The sequence below is a fragment of the Taudactylus pleione genome, unplaced genomic scaffold (assembly GCF_031769625.1).
Source record: "Taudactylus pleione unplaced genomic scaffold, aTauple2 ptg000518l, whole genome shotgun sequence".
In the NCBI taxonomy this organism is placed as follows: Eukaryota; Metazoa; Chordata; class Amphibia; order Anura; family Myobatrachidae; genus Taudactylus; species Taudactylus pleione.
In genome coordinates, this window is record NW_028284920.1 from 8016037 (window position 1) to 8036434 (window position 20398).

A 20398-nucleotide genomic window follows, 5' to 3' on the forward strand; every position below is an offset into this window, starting at 1 on the left:
GGGGCATATTTTTGTACAATATGCTATTTGCAATAGGATATGCGGTTCGTATTATGTGGCCAGCAATAATGATCTTACCTGGGCAATGCACAGAATGTTCGTGTGGCGCTATGGAACCCTTATTGCACCTTATAAATAAAAGATAAGAACAACAATGACCAGAGATTTTGGGATGTGTTGGTTGTCTAAGAAGCCATATCCTTAATTAAACTGATTATAGCCGGACTTTACTGATTTGGGGGCTTTAGGTACTCTTTACAGTTCCAACAGATCATGGTTTACAGTGGTATAGAGAGCTACTGTACAATCATTAATTTTTCTAAGAAATTATTGCAAAATTTAATTTTTAATAGAACAAAGTGTATAGTTGATCAGAGGACATTTTAAAGAATATGATCAGATTCCTCTACTTTTATATAATAATCCCCTTTATAATTTCCCACATTTAACAAATTATTTTTAGTCCAATACTTATGCGACAAGCCTGACAATTATGTTGTTAAAAGCTATAGAACACAATTCTACCCTAGATATAATAGGTTACGGAGAAAACAAAAAGATACATAATACAATACAAACAATATGTGCATTATAAAATAGAAAGTACAATGATCTATAAAAGAGCACATTTCCTACACATTTGTTTAATGTTATTTTCAAGTGCAAAATAAAAATTCAGCCTGGATTCAACACCATCTACTCAACTTTGGATGTTTTTACAATTTTATTCAAATATAGGGATGCAATCAGTACTGTGCAATGAGATTGATTTAATCAAACAGACTAAACAGAACTTGTAAACATAAAACATACAGTTTCCTGTAAACAGAAAAAAATGAAATATTGAAATGACAAGAAAATTATTTAGTTTGGTCATAATGAAATCTTCACACATAGCGGTAAATGCTACGCAGAATATCCCCTGGATTATCATACATTTAATATATCTTTCATTGAGAAAATATACATATTTAGATATATTTTAGGTCATATATCCAATTAATAAAGAGCCATTAACTTACTCTATAACATTAATGACAACCAATGCTTTTTAATACTATTCATGCAGCTATTAATGGTATTTTGGAAGAGTCATGCCCTCAAAATTGTCTTTTATTTTTTGTGTGTATATATATAATTTTTTTTTTTTTCGGGGTGGGGGGGGATTTTGAGTTTCATTCAGAAATGCCCACTGGACGGCTGATAAGAGTATTTTCAAAAAAAGTAAAAGTCGCGTTGGATACGTTTTCAATAGATGTTCTTGACCTAATTCAGTCTTAAAAAGAAAATAATAAAAAAAAAAAATTAACACAATAACAGCATTTTTTGGAAAAAGTATATGGACAGATGTACTAAGCCTTGGAGAGTGATAAAATAAAGAGTGTTAAACTACTAACCAATCAGCTCCTAACTGTCATTTTGCAAACACGTGGGCCTCATTTATCAACAAGTGAAAAAAAATAGTTGCGTATGACAAATGGTGCTCCAACCAAATCAGCTCCCAACTGTCATTTTTCAAACAGTTGATAGCTGATTGGCTGGAGCACCATTATCATACGCAACACGTTTTATAGATCATTGTGAATTATAAAACTCATGGATAAATGAGCCCCTCAGCCTGTAACATGACAGTTAGGCTGGAACTTTCTCTCTCTCCACTTTATCACTCACTAATGCTTAGTACATCTCCCCCCTTACCCAGTTGATAAGCCTTGTGTTATGTTCATGTACATAGGAAAGTTAAGGCATGAGCGTTAGGGATTAGCAATTGTAGCCAAAATCCATTGGTATGGGGAGCTCCGTCTGTGCTAGAGGTTACTTGGTGAGACGCAGGCCAGGCAAGCCTGAAAACTATTTTGTGTGCATGCTGTTTGGAGTGTGGCTTTAGAACTTTTGTGGGTCATATGAAGAGAGCATGTTGTGTGTAGTATAATGACATCAGGTCACTGGTGGGATCGGGTGCAGATCATGTAACGCCATGTTAGGAGACATATAGTTCAGATATTGGAAAGATTGTCCATGTGGCAAATCAATAGGATTGTGGTTTTGTGCAACTGTTGCCATTGTTGTGTGGCTCTGAATCAGGTCTATTTTGTGCATAGAACTCGTGCCTCAAAAGTGAATTTGCTTTTAATACTAAGTACCACTTACTGTAGGTAGGAGCTATGTCTTGCATACAGAGTTGGGAATCCTATTAACCAGGTTTGAGTACTTAAATGGTTGTCCAGTAAATATGAGATAAAAAGCATGATTTTCATTAACAATAATTTCTGGATTTCCTAATTGGATATACTATGCTCAACGGGTCCTGAAATAGGACTTATCACTCAACAACAGGGACCTGTATAACGCACTTCTACCTCCAATAGGTATCACCAACATAAGGAGTATCATAGTATCATCCCTCATATAGATCACAACCTAACAAATATAAATAAAAAAAACCTTAAACACAGGTAAAACAAATACAATTAATTAAAATGAGCTGAGTCACTCTTAAAAAAAAAAAAAAAAAGTCCATTTGTATATTCCACACTGCCACCTAAAGGACACTTGCAGTACATCGTTCATAGAGTGCGCTGCAAAAAAAGATCCAGTTAAGATTCAATGAAACATAAAACAGCAATAATTATTTTCATACTAATAGCACATCGCTAATTTGTCTATGGAGGCTATCTGCTAAATAGTGTTTTGGTTTTTTTTTACTTAAAATAACTGAGTTTTAGTATAGCATTGTGGTAATTTAACAAAAAGAACAATATGGACACTTTCTAACAAAGTTAAAGAAGATGGAAAGCTTGGCCAAATAAATGTAATTGGTTCACAATGTTGTGCCAAGCGAGAGAACAAATTGCAGGAGCTGCAGTGGAGAATGGTGTACACTACTCTACATACATAAGCCTGGATTTTATGCTCTGTCTCTCACTCTATTTTCCCCTGTACATCTCTTTGGAAAAATGCTGGGAAACAATTGATTATTCAGTGACAGCCTTGTTAAAGGCCTTCAAACTCCCTGTATTACACTATATTAAAAGGACGAAGTGATGTCTACTGCACAGGCAGGAAAGGGTTACATGTTTCGTATGACTTCAAGTTCTGGATTGATGGGAAATGTTTGTGAGAGACCAGTAAAGATGTTGTATGCATACACCATGTGGGACTGCAACCAGGCTATTCAGTTCTTAGTATGGTAAGTACATTACCATTGAAATACTTAACCCCTCTATTCCCATCCATGCGCCCCAGCCTTAATTATTCAATACATCATCTAGGTCTTGAGGCTTTGGGGTATTTAACATTTTAAGAAAGTCCTGCCCTGCCCCTAAAAGTTGTGCATACTTAGCAGTGAGCCCCCTTCCCCTTGTGCCCTACCAAACTGCCCAAGACAACCAGCCCGGCAAACAGGTTGAGTGAACTGTGCAGTCCTAGAGGTTGAACGTTCGGTGATATGATAGGTGAGGGTGGTGATGGTGTTCGGATGGAAGGTTCCACACTTTGCGAGATCACTTGCCATACACGCTCTCATCACTGTAAGCCACGTACAGGAAACAATCCTCCTCATGGTTATCCTGAAGGCCAGAAAGATTTGTTAGGGTCCATAATGACAAACGGTTTAATAATTTGCTGCAAGCCTTTGCCGTTATGGTCTATGTGTTCTTACCTCGTAGAACTGCCGAACAGTCAAATGGGGCATTTGAATTAGCAGGGATAGCCACAAAAGTACAGGCATTCCCAGTGTTTCTCCAGCACATCGCCCCCACCAGCACCTTCACAACTTTTCCCTCGCACCCCATAGTGGTGCGCAGGAAAATCTGCGATGTTGCTGTACCATCGCGAGTACTCATTCCTGGTCATTAGAGTCTTGACTTTATAACATACAGCTGCCCTATATAATTACCCTAATATAGCTACACTGTCTCCCGGAAATACCCCATGTCTAAGCCTAATATTTATTTTTACATAGAAATAATCTTTTTAAGTCACAGGGTAGTTCTATCTCACATAACTGAGCACTCAGGCCAGATGACCAATGACCGTCACCAGTTATTTCCAAACCAAACATTTAAGCATGTTCGAATATTACCAAGAAATTTGTGGGGATAGCAATCATTTTATGACCGAATGTGAACTGGGCCAATCTGTTGATACTGTGTATATGGTCAGCAGAACCCAAATGTTGTTATAGCACAGCTGACCCAGAGACCACCTAATAGCGTTATCATACATATGCACTAAGACATACCCTAATTCATTGGTTCCCAAACTGGGTTCTGCAGCACACTAGCAGGGGTGCCAGTGGCAGGTGGTCCACACCAAATTAAAATTATTTGGACTGGTATATTGTAGACTGGCACGCTCATGCCAGTTTCCTTAGTGAGGCAGGACATTTACACAGTCTGGACTACTTTATACATATTGGGCATCCTATACCCTCCGGCATTTGCCCTCCATTCCCATCATCCTCATTATCTACATGGCATCTTAAAACACAGTCCCGGTAGACATCAATGAAAGCAGGGTCCCCTTGCCCACCCCTGGATGAATTCTACCTCCATCCAGCCTCCCCCATGTTAGTTCCATGCTGTCTATGTCTCTGCTACCCTCAATGTGCGTCATCAGATTTGTGCTAGACTGTCTCCAACCTCTATGTGCACATGTCTCCTCATGTGTGCCTCTATGAACCCCCTCCTTTGTGTGTATGTGTCCCAATTTCCGCCCCCCACCACATCTATTACTAATCCATTGTATCCATCTACTCCCACAACCACTGTCCACGTCCATCACACCTTCTCTCCTCTACATGGTCTTCCATCTTGCTCTTTTGGTCAATGATAGCTGCTAATCACAAGTTACATGGACAAACAGAGGAGTAGACGTGTCCAAAACCTCACAGCTTAACCAAACGATCACAGGGAAACACAACTTTCTTATTTTAATATTTTTTGCTAAGTATTTCAATAGGGGCGGGATATACTAAACCTCGCATCCACGATGCGGTTACAGCCCGCCACTTATCGGGTACATACTGACATTAATTACGTTAAGAAAGCTGCTAAGAAACCCATAGGACTCTATTGTAAAGATGGCATTGCCCACTGGGTCCAAGCTCTGGGATGTATCGTATTCCGGACCTTTGTAAATATGGAAATGCAGCCAGACCTCTGAAAACGACATTTCTGAATTTTTACCACATTTTCATGCTTAGTACATTCCGCCCAATGGAACATTTGGCCTAAGGGTGTGGTGAAAAAAATATGCTGTGATTCTCCAATAAAAAGTGACCTAACGTTAATGCTTTTGCCTACATTAGATGCCAGTGATCTTACAGTATAGACAAGCTTAGCCGTGACCTAACTCTTACATAACTGCCTAACACTTATAATATCTCACCTAGCTGTCCCATGGTTAATCCCTAGTTCTGTCACCTCAAGCAACTACTTATTGCTCAACCCTTATGTTGTTACAGCATAATCCAGAGTAATTATTATTATTAATCATTAACAGATATTTATACACATTATTCAGCACTTTACAGAGAATGTTTCAGCCATTCCCATCAGTCCTTGCTTATTAATTATGCCCCTATATTCCCTATCACATGGCAACACATGCACACTGGGGTTCATTTTTTTTTTTGTTAGAAGCCAATTAATTTAGCCATATGTTTTAGGAGTGAGGAAGAAAACTGGAAGAAACCCACGCAAGCATGGAAGAACATACAAACTCCACTTAAGTTAGAAATTGCCCAATAATTGAACTCATTACCTTAGCTCTGCGAGGCAGTAATGCTAACCACTATGCAAACCATGCCTCATGAGCGAACACTAAAGTTGTTATAAAAAAGGTACCTGTGGTTTTACTTCCTGACAAGAGCTTACTTTAATCTTATCACATTTCCTGCATCATTCACAAGTGTTGTACAGTACTGCGCAAAAGTTTTGTGCAGGTGTGGAAAAAATGTAAGAAAAAAAAAAGTGTTAATAGTTTATTTTTAATCATTTTACAAAGTGCAAAGTGAATGAACATAAGAGAAATCTAAATCAAATCAATATCTGGTGTGACCACCCTTTGCCATCAAAACAGCATTAATTCCTCTAACACTTGCACACAGTTTTTGAAGGAACTCAACAGGGAGGTTGTTCCAAACATCCTGGAGAACTAACCACAGATCTTCTCTGGATGTAGGCTGGCTCAAATCCTTCTGTCTCTTCGTGGCAACCCAGACAGACTTGATGATGTTGAGATCAGCGCTCTTTGGGGGCCATATCATCACTTCCAGGATTCATTGTTCTTCTGTACGTTGAAGGTAGTTCTTAAAGACATTGGCTGTATGTTTGGGGTTGTTGTCCTGCTGCAGAATAAATTTGGAGCCAATCAGACATCTCCCTGATGGTATTGCATGACGGATAAGTACCTGCCTGTATTTTTTAGCATTGAGGACACCATTAATCCTGACCAATCCTCAGCTCCATTTGCTGAAATGCAGCCCCAACCTTGGAAGGAACATCCACCATGCTTCACTGTTGCCTGCACACACTCATTATTGTACTGCTCTCCAGCCCTTCAGCGAACAAACTGCCTTCTGTTACAGCCAAATATTTCAAATTATGACTCATCAGCCCACAGAACCTGCTGCCATTTTTCTGCACCCCAGTACCTATGTTTTCATGCATAGTTGAGTCCCACTGGTTTCTGCCAGTTCTGAACTGATGGCACTGCTGGACATCTTCCGATTTAGAAGGGAAGTAAGCATGATGTGTCTTTCATCTGTTGCACTAAGTTTCCTTGGCTGACCACTGAGTCTACGGTCCTCAATGTTGGACGTTTCTTTGTGCTTCCTCAAAACAGCTTGAACAGCACATCTTGAAACCCAAGTCTGCTTTGAATTCTTTGCCTGGGAGAGACCTTGTTGATGCAGTATAACTACCTTGTGTCTTGTTGCTGTGCTCAGTCTTGCCATGGTGTATGACCTGTGACATGAAACAGTCTTCCACAACCTCACCTTTGTAGCAGAGTTTGGCTGTTCCTCACCCAGTTTTAAGCCTCCTACACAGCAGTTTCTGTTTAAGTTAATGACTGTGGGCCTGATTCAGTAAGGATCACAAGTTCTAAGACGCATGTAGTCGGACGATTTTTGCGATCTGCACATGCATCGCAGTGCGCAAGCTAGCTACTGTGATCGGGAATGAGATCGCAGTGTGTACGCAGACCCATCGCAGAGTGATTGACAGGAAGTACCGTTTGTAGGTGGTGGGGGAGTCGAGTGAACACAGGCATGTCAGTGCGTTTGAACGCCGTTATAGGGGCGTGCATAATTAAGCCCCTGCAACGGCATACGCAGCCTGAGCTCTAGATACCGACAAGAGGTTTAGCAATTTCTGAGTGACGTCTGACCTGCCTTAATTGTGCGTGAGGCTCCGATGGTACGGATGTTTTCGCAGACTTGCAAGTTGCGAGTAAAGGGAAGTGGGCACCTTTATGTTGTGCTGCGGCAGCATTGTGAGCGCAGTCATTCGCATAATTTTGCTGCAGATCTGCGTACACACTTGCTGCCGCAATCGCATCAGCAATCCTTGCTGAATCAGGCCCTGCGTCTCAACCTAGATATGAAAAATATGAGATATGGTAAGAACTTACCCTTGTTATCTCTATTTCTACGAAGTCCATAGGGTTCCACAGGATACCTTGGGGTATAGGTGTGACGTCAGTCATCGGGCACCAAAGAGTTAAGCTTTCAGCCTCCCAGGATGCACTAGGTCCCCCTCCTATACCCCGCCCCCGAGCCAAGGCATCTCAGTTAGTTACCAAGCCATAGGCCGGAGGAGGAAAAGGAAGAGAGAGAACAAAGATCTGGACACATACAAGAATCACATTCTCACTAGAGGGAGACGGAAAACCGGTGACCAGAGCAAAGCCCATCTGCAGCACAGGTGCGACAGGGCGGGAGTCCTGTGGAACCCTATGGACTTTGTAGAAATAGAGATAACAAGGGTAAGTTCTTACCATATCTCATATTTTCTACTTCAGGGTCCATAGGGTATCCACAGGATACCTTGGGGATGTCCCAAAGCAGTATCCTTTAAGGGTGGGGACGCTCCTGTGCAGAAAGGAGAATCCGCCGCCCCGAAGGAAGCATCCTGAGAGGCGAAGGTGTCAAACCTGTAATACCTCACGAAGGTATGGACAGAGGACCACGTAGCAGCCTTGCAGATCTGGACTGCAGAGGCACCACGTCGAGCTGCCCACGAAGGACCCACAGACCTAGTGGAATGAGCCTTCACAGAAGGAGGAACCGGCAGGCCTTCATGAAGATAAGCTTCAGAAATAGCCATACGGATCCAGGCTGCCAAAGTTTGCTTTGAAGCAGGCCAACCCTTTTTACGGAAGCCATAGAGGACAAACAAAGCGTCCGACTTCCTAAACGAAGAAGTGCGGTCAACATAAGTCCTTAAGGCCCGCACAACATCCAAAGAGGCCTCACCCACGGAAAGACCCGGTGAGTTAAAGGCCGGAACAACGATTTCCTCGTTAACATGAAACTGGGAAACAACTTTGGGAAGAAACTCGGGCCGAGTGCGGAGCACTGCCCTGTTCCCATGAAAAACCAAGAAAGGGGGTCTACAAGAAAGAGCCCCTAACTCAGAAACACGTCTGGCCGAAGCAATAGCCAGAGGGAAAACAGTCTTAGCTGTTAGCCATTTAAGATCCACTGAGCCCAGTGGTTCAAACGGCGGTCCTTGGAGAGCCCTCAGGACCACAGCCAAATCCCAAGGCGCCATAGGTGGAACAAAGGGCGGCTGAATGCGGACAACACCTTGCATAAAGGTGCGCACATCCGGGATTGTAGCAATCCTACGGTGAAACCAAACAGACAGGGCCGAAACCTGTACCTTCAAAGAAGCAAGGCAAAGCCCATGATCTAGTCCCGCTTGTAGGAAGGCGAGAATGCGAGACAGACGAAACTCCCTCGGTGCATAACCTCTCGGTCGACACCACTGGAAGAACGTATGCCACACGCGATGGTATATCCTCGCGGAAGACGGTTTCCGAGCTCGCAACATGGTACGCACCACAGAGCTGGAAAACCCCCGGGACCTCAGCATGGCCGTCTCAACAGCCACGCCGTCAAAGACAGCCGCGTCAGGTCCGGGTGAAGACAAGGACCCTGAGACAGAAGGTCCGGTCGTAGCGGCAACCGCAGAGGACTGTCCACGGACAGACCCTGAAGGTCTGAGAACCAGTGCCGTCTGGGCCACGCGGGAGCTATCAACAGGAGCGTCCCTCCTTCCGGTTTGAATTTCCGGATTACCCGTGGAAGAAGGGAGACCGGAGGGAACAGGTATGCGAACCGGAATGTCCACCGGACGGACAGAGCATCCACCAGAGACGCCCCTTCGTCTCTTGTGCGAGACCCGTACACCGGCAACTTGTTGTTGTGCCGGGACGCCATGAGGTCGATCTCTGGAAGACCCCACCTGTCCACCAGCAGTTGAAAAACGTCCGGGTGCAGGGACCATTCCCCCGGATGAACGTCCTGGCGACTTAGAAAGTCCGCCTCCCAATTTAGCACTCCCGGGATGAAGACCGCTGATATGGCCGGAAGATTGCGCTCCGCCCAAACCAGGATCCGAGAGACCTCTACGAGAGCCGCCCGACTGCGGGTTCCTCCTTGCCTGTTTATGTAGGCCACGGTGGTAGCGTTGTCCGACTGGACCTGTACCGGGTGACCCTGGAGAAACCGATGTGCCTGCTGGAGAGCATTGAAGACCGCACGGATTTCCAAGATATTTATGGGAAGCTCCGCTTCTGTCGGCGTCCACCTGCCCTGGAACAAGTGTGGACCCAAAACCGCTCCCCAGCCCTGAAGACTGGCGTCCGTTGTCAACAGGACCCAATTTGGAACCCAGAACGGACGTCCCTTGTTGAGGTGGGTCGTCTGTAACCACCAAGCAAGGGACAGGCGAACCTCCGGGGTGAGCACAATCGTCTGGGACTTCAGAGACTGAGGCAGCCCGTTCCATTTGGACAGGATCAGGTGCTGCAGAGGTCTGGAGTGAAACTGGGCGTATTCCACCATGTCGAACACCGACACCATGGAGCCCAGTAACCTCATTGCAGAGTGTAGGGACACCCGGCGGCTGTGCAGACAACTGCGCACCCTTGACTGTAAAGCAGAGATCTTGTCCTCCGTCACAAAGATCCTTTGCTGTCCCGAGTCCAATAAGGCTCCAAGATGCAGAATCCTCCGAGACGGGATTAGAGTGGACTTCTGCCAGTTGATTAGCCAGCCGTGCCGTTGCAGCAGTGCAATGGTCAGGTCCAAGTGGCGTAACAGGAGCTCTGGAGATCCTGCCACCAATAACAGGTCGTCCAAGTACGGCAACATGCGGACTCCCTGCAGCCGCAGAGAAGCCGCCATGACCGCCATCACCTTGGTGAAAACCCGTGGTGCTGTCGCCAGGCCAAAAGGTAACGCCCGAAACTGGAAGTGGTCGCTGCGGATTGCAAACCTGAGGAACTGTTGATGGCGCAAAAGAATAGGGACATGCAGGTATGTCCAATGTCCAATGACACCATGTAGTCCCCAGGTTCCAGCGCCAGAATGATGGACCGTAGGGTCTCCATCCGAAACTTCGGTACCCGCAAAGACCTGTTGAGTGCTTTGAGGTTGAGAATCGGACGATACGACCCATTGGGTTTCTGTACCAAAAAAAGATTTGAATAGAAACCCTGGCCCCTCTGGGAGAATGGAACAGGCACTATAACTCCAGCCTGGAGCATAGTGTGCAATACCTTCCACAGCTCCGTAGCCTTGTTCCGGTCTGATGGTAGACCCGTGGTGAAGAATCGAGCCGGGGGTCTGTGCCGGAAGGAGAGGGCGCACCCGTGGGAGACCACCTCCAGAACCAAAGTGTCTGTCGTAGTGGTCGACCAACACTGGGCGAACTGCAGCAGGCGGCTTCCCACCCTGGGATCCCCCAAAGGGAGGCCCGGACCGTCAGGCCGCAGGCTTGTCATCTGGCTTGGGGGCCGGACGTCTGGTACTCCATGCCTGCTTCCGGGGCTTGACCGATTTCTTAGGGCCAGCCTGTCGAGGAAACAACTGTGGTTTGGGCCTGCCCTGGGCCCTAGATGACCGAAAGGACGATGGTCCAGAACCAGAAGGAGCAGCGGCCGACGGGAGACAAGCCGATTTGGCTGCCGCCAGCGTGGCCACAATCTTATCCAGATCCGGACCGAAGAGAACTTCTCCGGTAAACGGCAACGCCTCCAGACCCTTTTTGGAATCTGCGTCCGCCTTCCAGGATCGCAGCCACAAGGTGCGATGAGCAGCTACCGCTGCTGAAGAAATCCTAGACACCAGAGTACTAATGTCTAGGGCCGCCTCGTTGATGTAGGTGGCCGAATCACGGAGATTGCCAATCAACTCCGCCTGTTCGGCCGGACAGTCGGAATCAAAAGAAGCCTCTAATGAATCCGCCCAGCGCTCCATCGCCCTGGCAACCCAGCAAATGGCCATAGCCGGCCGTGCTGCCCCCCCCGCAAGGGAATAAGCGGATTTCAGGCAGATCTCCACCTTGCGGTCCGTAGCGTCCTTAAGGGAGGACATGGATGGCATCGGCAATGTGGCACTACGGACAAGACGGGTCACGTGAGAATCCACCTGTGGAGGGGATTCCCACTTTGCAAAATAATTATCCGCGAACGGATAAGCCTCCGCCAGGCGTCTCTGCGGCTGGTATCTTTTGCCAGGCTGTTTCCACACCTCCTCTAAATGGTCCACCAACTGACCCGAAAGAGGAAAGACTGTGGCATCGCCCTTCACATCTTTGAAAAAGGCATACTTAGATTTAGCCGCTGGGGGAACTTCGTCCTCAATCACCAAGGCTGTGCGGACCGCCCGAATAAGTCCAGGAATATATACTTTGGACTTAGCATCAGCGTCCTTAGCATGGAGAGGTTCCTGATCGTAAGGATCCAGAATCTCCCCATCATCAGACGTCCCCTCGTCATCCTCATAAGGAGCCGACAGACGCCACCTGCCGTTTATGCGGCCGCATCTCAGACTCCCCTTGCAACACATCCGACAAGTGCTGTACAGAACTCGTCAGGGAGTTAACCCACGCTGGCTCCTGAGAAACCGGGAGCGGGGAAATAGGGAGACTGTGGGGTACCACCAATTGTCGTGGGAAACCCTGCATGGGTGACGACACCACTGACTGCTGGGACAAACCCATCGGTGTAAACGCGGGCTGCGGAGCTAACTGGCCCACTAAGGCTGTAAGCGCTTGAGCGAAACAAGCCCAGGGCGGCTCCTGTACCGGTGCAGTAACCGTAAGAGGCCGCACCATAGACAAACACTGCTGGCAGAGGCCCTCCGCGCTACCCTCCCCCTCCGCTAACGGTACTTTACACGTAGTACACTATAGCCGGAGGGGAAAATCACTTTCAGACATGATGGCACCACGTATGTGACCCCTCTCACCAATTATATATTTAAGAGGCGAGAGACCACCCTGCAGCACTGCACCGCAAGGGCTTAGCAGAAAAAACAGGGACAGTATAAAGCTGACAGTTTAGAAAAAAAGTTACAGGCAGCAGCGCTAGCACAGTCACATACAATGCAGAGAAATAACAATTCCTGCACTAACAGCGCTGATCACTCAACTACACAGACACAGGGCCTGGTAGGACACAGCGCTGCATACACAGACCTGACCACAGCGGAGGAGAGGTATGCGGGGGGACCCAGACCACGATGCTTCCAATGCAGGCTTCCAGCAGCGTTCACCATGCTTCAGAAAAGATGGCCACCGAGGAGCAGAGAGAAGGCTGGCCTGGGGGAGGAGCGCTGACACAGGGCCAGTCAGCACAGTGCAGAGAGGGCTGTGTGCAGCGGGGGAGGCGCCGGCTGTGAGACAGGGAAGGCGCGCTCCCCTGGCATGCATTTAACCCCTGGGACGCCGCAGCGCTACCGCTCTGCTGCGGTCCGCTGTCCCAGGGGGTAGTGGAAGCGCAGGTTGGTCGCCTGGCTCCACGCTGCAGCCAGTCCCCAGGGAGCCCCCTGCCTGGGGACTTAGGACCATGTGATCAGCGGGGACCCCCCGCGGGACCCCGCTGCTTACCTCTGTCCCCCTTGAATCCGGCCATGGTCCGGAACATCTGGGGTCACCGCTAGCTGTGACCCCAGATGTCCACCAGCATCCCCGGATCAGTACCGGCGTTCTGGTACCGGCGGGGTGTAGGGAAGACAGCATGGACGTCAGGACTGACTGTCCATGCTGTTCATCCAGATGTGCAGCCACAGCTGCATGAAGAAAAAGCTTCAGGGGCTCTTCTAAGCCCCCCTCTAGCAGGTGCCTCCGACTCCGGCCGGGCACCAAACGAAAATGAGATGCCTTGGCTCGGGGGCGGGGTATAGGAGGGGGACCTAGTGCATCCTGGGAGGCTGAAAGCTTAACTCTTTGGTGCCCGATGACTGACGTCACACCTATACCCCAAGGTATCCTGTGGATACCCTATGGACCCTGAAGTAGAAAGTTGATCATTATCACCTGTTTGGTATGATTGGTTAATCATACACCCAGGGGAGTAGCGAGGGTGGTTCCAGTGGAGCATGTGCTCCGGGCGCCAAAATGGACAGAGGGCGCCATCCAGGGTTCCAGAATTCATGGGGTGCTGCACAGTGTGACGCCCACCTGTTAGTTTTATCTTGATTTGTTTGCTCTATATTCGAAATACAGTAAATTATGAATCTGAGATCCGTTTTTACATTTCATGCTCCCTCAAGCTGCCCAGATTACTTCCCCTTCAGTCCTCCCTCCTCTGTGATCATCTTCTGTCACCTCCCCTTTCCTGTCAGATTAATTAAATTCACTTCTCAACTCTTTAATTGCCTTCCCTCTCTACCCTGTGATTGGCTCTTTGCCCCTGTCCACTCCTTTCTTATTGTCTTCTGTCACCACCCCTCTCCTCTACTTTTTTTATTGGCTTCTGTCACTGGCCCTCTCTGATTGGCTTTGCTCCTCCCCTCTCCTTTCATTTTGGCCTCTATCACCTCCACTCTCTGATCAGCACTTTCCTCTCCCCTCTTCTGTTTGATCCCTTCCCTGCTTCTCTCTTCATTCATTCATTATGCTTCAATGGACTTAGGGCCTGATTCAGAGCCGCTCGTAAGCGGCCGCTCGTTCGCTCTGAGCGATGTTTGCCCAACTGCGCATGCGTACGGATCGTTATACGTATGCGCGAACCAGTCAGTGCGGTCGAAATTCATGTGCTTGCAAAATAGCGAATGCCTGATAATTTGAGTGACAGGAGGAGGCGTATGTGGGTGGTAACGGAGGAAGGTGCTTGAAAACGGGGAGTGGAGATCCGAACGCAGGCATGCTTAAAGGTCAAAACGGGCGTTTTAAGGGTGTGCATAATTAAAACAGCAGCGTCATTGACCACGTCACTGGGTTTTTTTATAGCCAGAACTGCTCGCAAAATTGTGGTAGCAAAAACCAACCACAAGAATAGCGAGCAGTTCATACCCTGTTCGATGTACTCAATTAATCTAATAAATAGCGGACATGACGTAGGATGCGAGCGGCCAGGGGGCGTATTTTTTCAAAAAACGACCGCAAGTTTTGTTCGCTCGTTCAGACCTAGAGGCGTGAACAGACTGCAAAGAGCGAACGGTTCATTTGAATAGTCACCCCTATTTTCTGGACGAGCGAGCGCTAATTGCGTCCGGCTCTGAATCAGGCCCTTAATACTTACACATCTGAGGTAAAATCCTAAACTTCAATTATAAAGGTATGAGTTTAAAAAAAGTCACTGCTTTGCTATTTAAAGTAATGGTGATATTCCCAGGCATGACCACACAGTGTTATTTGAAAGGAGACCTGAAATAATAATAATGGTGGTAGACAGAACATGATTAGTAGTAGTCACATTAATATAGGTAGAATGTAAATTTGCAAAGTGGGAGCATAGCTGAGAATGGAGCTTCCCATAGGTGTTCCCACTCCAGTGATAGCTGCTCGGGGCCGTAATTGCAGTAATAAGCTGTGCACCCTGTGGAATCTCACTCTAGCACATGTACTCTGTCAATTTAAGTTAAATGATCAGAATATATAATACAATTTCCTCTATTGACTGATAACAATGATTCAAAGGAGATAAAAGTCAGATCCTGGGAGCTATACATAAATAAAGCAGTGCTAAAGGAGCTACCCGTTAATGTCAGATCAACAAAGCATTTTATTCCCCCAATGGGACCTCAATGCCCAGCGTGATACAGCCACTGTTTGCTGTTTTTCTCTTCACTTCAGTATTCCCCCACAGGCCGGCCATACCCCACTGGCACAGTTCAGTACAGGGAGGGGGGGCGCTATGACATGCACTTTCTCCAGGTGCCATGGTTCCACGCTACTCCTCTGCATACACCCGACTATAATCCTACAAAGTCCCTGACTTGTGCAGTGTACCTAGAAGAACTGATGCGGTTTTGAAGGAAAAGGGTGGTCACACCATATATTGATTTGATTTAGATTTCTCTTCTGTTTATTCACTTTGTAGTTTGTTAATTGATAAAACTAAACTACTAACAGTTCTATTTTTGAAAGCATTCTTAGTTTGCAGCATTTATTCCACCCTTGCCTAAAACTTTTGCACAGTACTGTAGCTCAGTTTAACAAAATGAAGTTCTAAGGCAATGACTGCCGCATTGCCCCCTATTTATTACCTTGTTGTATTCATGCCTCCAGAAGTTTGTATGTGCAGCTCCTGACCTGTTAAACATACTCCCAGGTTTTATTAGATTAGCCACTAGTCTGCAAGGCTGCCACTGTACCCTCAAAACTTCACTCAAGCCTATCAGTCCTGACAACTCCTCTGTCTTTGCTACCATCTCTAATCCCCACTTAGTGCCAACCTATGTGTCTGCCAATTCCCTCTAGGATATAAGCTCTCATTAAATGGACTGGATCTTACATTCTATGATCTGCTTATATTCAGTTAACAACTTAAAGTTGTGAACTGTAAGCTCCAAAAGGGGAAGGGGCAGAAACTAATTGCATATATTCTCTGTACAGCACTGAGTAAGTTAGTGCCATCATGTAAATAAAGTAGAATAATAATGGTAATTGCTGTTGAACTCTCGAACTTGAGGTAGTTCTCCCTGACTCTCGGTAGAGCAGGGAACACTCCCACTTCCTTTGTTGCGAGCGATATCATCCAGCCCTCACCCATGATGCAGTGTTTTGTGTCATAACACAGAAGGGGCAGGGCGATGATCCAATGAATGGTATCACCACACCTCCTGCACTTGCTACTTGGAACTCCCCCTCTGCCAAAAGTTGTCAAGTGCGTGATACTTCATAAAGCTTCCTTAGATAAAATGTTACCTCATACAGTTGCCCCATGGTAGCACTGGTGGGGGGAATGGTGTTGTTGACAAAAAAGAAGAGTGCGTCTTCAGGGCGAAGGTGAATCCGCTTCCTGATTAGGAAGTAAAACTGTCCAACTGGAGGTGATCAAAAGAAAAATAAAGTCACATAATATACTAAGACAAAAACATACTAATACAAAAACAAAGTACATACAATGCAAGCAATACACCCACTTTTGTCAGTGATCGCGGTGAGTGGAAAAAATTGTGGGTCCCAGGGACCCCTCACTTTAAAAAATTGGGGTCCTACACCACTTTTTCTGGGTCCCATTACAAATTATTGGAGTTGAGGGCAGGCACCAGTTGGGACTGTGCTGGGGGGGTATATAGCAGCGAGAAGTTGGGGTAGAGCTGCAGCTATAGGTGAGTAAGGGCAGGCAGGGCTGGGGGTAGGGAGGCGTAAGTGCAGACAGTTGATGCGACAGTGCTGGGGGGCATGAAGGGTACTAGGGGCAGGTTGTGTGAGGGGCAATGGTTAATAGCAGCTGGCGCAGTACTTGGGGGGTATGGTGGGGGTTAGTGGCAAGCAGTACTTGGGGTAAGTAGGGGGCGAGGGTAGATAACAGCTGGGGCAGTACTGCGGGCAAGGAGGAGGTTACAGACAGGAAGTGCTGGGTGTAGGGAGTGACCAGGGTAGATAGCAGCTAGGGCAGTACTGGGGGAGGGGCAAGGAGGGGGTTAGGGGCAGAGTTGGGTCAGGATAGCAGCTAGGGCAGTACTGGGGGGGGCAAGGAGGGGGTTAGGGGCAGAGTTGGGTCAGGATAGCAGCTGGGGCAGCACTGGGGGTAGAGAGGGGGCAAGTGTAGATAGCACCAGGGGCAGTATGGGTGGCATATAGGGGAAAAGAGTTGTTAGCAGCTAGAGCAGTACTGGGGGCAAGGAAGAGGTTGGGGGCAAGCAATACTGGGTGTATGGAGTGGTAAGGGTAGATAACTAGGGCAATACTGGGGGGCAAGGAGGGTGTTAGGGGCAGGCAATAGTTAGGATAGCAGCTGGGGCAGACGCTGCGCATACGGCCTGTGGGAGACGCCGCATGCCCATTGGCTGTGGGAGACGCCGCGCATACAGCCTGGGGGAGACGCCGCGTGCCCATTGGCTGGGGGAGACGCCGTGTGCCCATTGGCTGGGGGAGACGCTGCAGCTCAGCCATTGGCTACAGCAGCACAAACAGACTCAGCGGGTCCTACAGGACCCGATCAGTTTTAAAATCTGGGTCCCCAGGTTGCTGTAGCGCGTAAAAACGCGCTATAGCGCGTATTTTGCGAACCCTGCTTTGTGGTATTTTAAAGTGGATATTTATTCCAAATCACTTATTGTATAAACACACAAGATTGCAACACTATCTATGCCACCTTATTCCTAGATTACTAAACAATTGTTGACAGAGACTCTGAACTCAGCATGTAAACAGTGAGAGATGTGGCAACATGCGGGAGGGAGTATAGTTCCATACCAGTGAGGTCTGATGGTACTAGGTATTTCCTCTTGTCCAAGTCAGGAACTCGAGCTTTTGGAGCCTTTTCTACAATGACCTAAAACAAGAAAAATAATAATTCCCCATATACACAGAATATGAATGTGAAAATTATGATGGGACAAGCTGACACCTGACCTATCTAAATCATGTCATTAAAATGTGTTAAATAACGTTTGTATCCAAAGCTGCACATTCATTTCATTCATAAATAATACTTACATACATTACCTCTGCATTGATAAATGCATGGATATTCCACCTTCTAAAATAGGTAACCAAAAATAACAGGCCTGCGGGTTCCTTTAGCAGAATCTTCTATGGTCTCAAAACTCTGATACTGTATGTAACAGAACCAGATTTCTTTATATACGATATATATATATATATATATATATATATATATATATATAGATATATATATATATAGTTTAATTTAAGAATTTTTATAAACTACCGCCAGGCTGTCAACACAGTACGACCCGCTGAAAAACAGCCCTGCTCAAGTGACAGATTTGTTTTGCCACAATGTGGTGAGCCCATTTTAATGGGGCTTTGACTGTCTCATCTAGGATTTAAATACGGCCCTGCATTTAAGACACATTGTGCCAGATGCCAACAGGGCTTATTCGGGAACATAACAGCCGGAAGCACACAAGGCACGATGGTATCATAACTCCAACGCCCTCATACACACAGGTGTCCCTTGACTGTTTGAAAAGAACATGAATTTTTCTGTTTATGTCAAGGTGACCGTCTACATGACAAATAGGATTTGATCAAGCAGAGGTTTCCTGTTCATATAAACAATATTTAAAGACCTCATGTTTTCCTTCTAATACCCCTTTAACACATACATCAAAATCCCGAGTTATTGCAAGTGTACAAGCACCGACCGGGGATATTGGTAGGTATGAAAAGAAACAATCCGGGACAAACACCCTGCTCTTTACCAACGGTCGTGCTAAGACCCGGGAATTTGCCAGCTTGATAGAACCAGCAAAATCCAGGATCTTAAGCATGAAAGGGGTCTAAGTCAGGTGCTATTGCTGTAAAGGATATTTAAATTATTTAGACCACTACATAATATCTGCCAAATATCTTCTCAAAAGATTTTTATACCAGATATAAACACGTATACTGGCAATGTACAATATATATGCACATGGTAAGATTCTCTTATACACGATGAGGAGCCAGGTTTCTAGCAGCAGCTGTACACCTTATGTAATATATAAGGGGTTAAATATAACACAAGGACAGGATGATCCCTCCCCTCTCATTGCAGTGCTGTTTCTGGGAGAGGAGGAGCAATGTGTGTGCACCATCCCTCCCCAGGGTACAGATACAGCTGGGGGTGCACGCCATGGTCTCACCTCCTCCATATCTGATCTCCATAATACAGTCTTTATATTCCCCAATAGCTGGTGGTAGCAGATATACATTATACACAATGCCACACCAGCATAGTACACATGGCAAGCGCCATGTCAGTAAGCCAGACACATATGGCATTCCCATTTACATCCTCTATAACCCCTAGGTATGGTATATGATGTACTAAAAGAACACTCCGAGACATGCCATGGTCACTCCTATATATAGTATGTGACAGCGGATAAACATGAGCAAAATCACAACTCTAAGCGATTCACTGGCCAGTTAAATTGGCCATTCTACCATTGCATGCTACTAATATCCTTTTACTCACCTACAGTACCTGTGTACATGAGATGATGATTGTGCTAAAACATGATCTTTGATAATAATAAATGATAATAATAATAATAATAACATAAAGCTGCTGTAGGGAGCAGTATAACACACCTAATGAGAAAGGCCTAGTATTGTCACTTATTGCCGTGGACCCATTGTGCATCACATTCAACACAATGGCTATCTCCATATTGAGAAAAACAGTATATGTGTGTGTGTGTGTGTGTATATATATATATATATATATATATATATATATATATATACACACACATACTGACTGAGAGGTTTATAGTGCAGGGAAGATCCATAAAGAATGTAGGCTGCAGAAGGCACGTACCCGGCCCATACTCACCGGTACCCTGTCTGGGTATTTCTTTCTGATTTTCTCGCCCTCCTTCTTCCTGTACTCGTAAGGATGATCCTCCTTATACTGAAATTTCATGGCTGCTAATGCCCCGGGTTAATGTGCCCAGCTGATCAGTCCCTTTACACCTCCGTCTATACCAGTCTCTGCTGCTACAGTACAGAGGCAGGAGCAGTGTGACGTCATCAGAAACACGCCTTTGGGCGGGGCCAGTCTAGCCAAACAAAGGGCAGCTCATGTTAACCCCTCCTCTGCTGCAGTGCAGTCAGTCACTTCTCAGCTGCTCCATCTGTTGTGGAACTACAGTTCCCAGCATGCCCGCCAGTCACAGGTTTATAAGGCATGTTCTGCTTATTGCTAATTCTGTTAGCTCAGGATACTTCCACCTGGTGACAGATAGGCGTAT

General features: G+C 46.3%; 1 protein-coding gene across 4 annotated transcripts; it reads right to left on the minus strand.

Moving 5' to 3' along the window:
- Positions 1–705: 705 nt before the first annotated feature.
- GABARAPL1 (GABA type A receptor associated protein like 1) lies at positions 706–20186 on the minus strand. 4 transcript variants are annotated; one of them, XM_088450496.1, is made up of 4 exons: positions 19966–20177; positions 17889–17967; positions 16392–16510; positions 706–3569 (listed from the first exon to the last, which is right to left on the minus strand). In XM_088450496.1, exons 1-4 carry the CDS (start codon positions 20068–20070, stop codon positions 3504–3506), a joined length of 369 nt encoding a protein of 122 aa, XP_088306622.1. In that variant the 5' UTR covers positions 20071–20177; the 3' UTR covers positions 706–3503. The 4 variants fall into 4 exon arrangements, with proteins under 4 accessions (XP_088306622.1, XP_088306624.1, XP_088306621.1 ...); XM_088450498.1 differs by having other exon boundaries at positions 19981–20173; XM_088450495.1 differs by lacking the exon at positions 706–3569 and adding an exon at positions 3576–6352 and having other exon boundaries at positions 19966–20186.
- Between the last annotated feature and the right edge of the window lie 212 nt (positions 20187–20398).

Coding starts and splice junctions, on each gene's coding strand:
- GABARAPL1 (XM_088450495.1), bottom strand. CDS start 20,070: ATGAAATTTCAGTATAAGGAGGATCATCCTTACGAGTACAGGAAGAAG. Junction 16,511..17,888: donor AGTACCATCAGACCTCACTG/GTATGGAACTAT, acceptor GATCACCTCCAG/TTGGACAGTTTTACTTCCTA. Junction 6,353..16,391: donor CCATGGGGCAACTGTATGAG/GTAACATTTTAT, acceptor TTTATTCTGCAG/CAGGACAACAACCCCAAACA.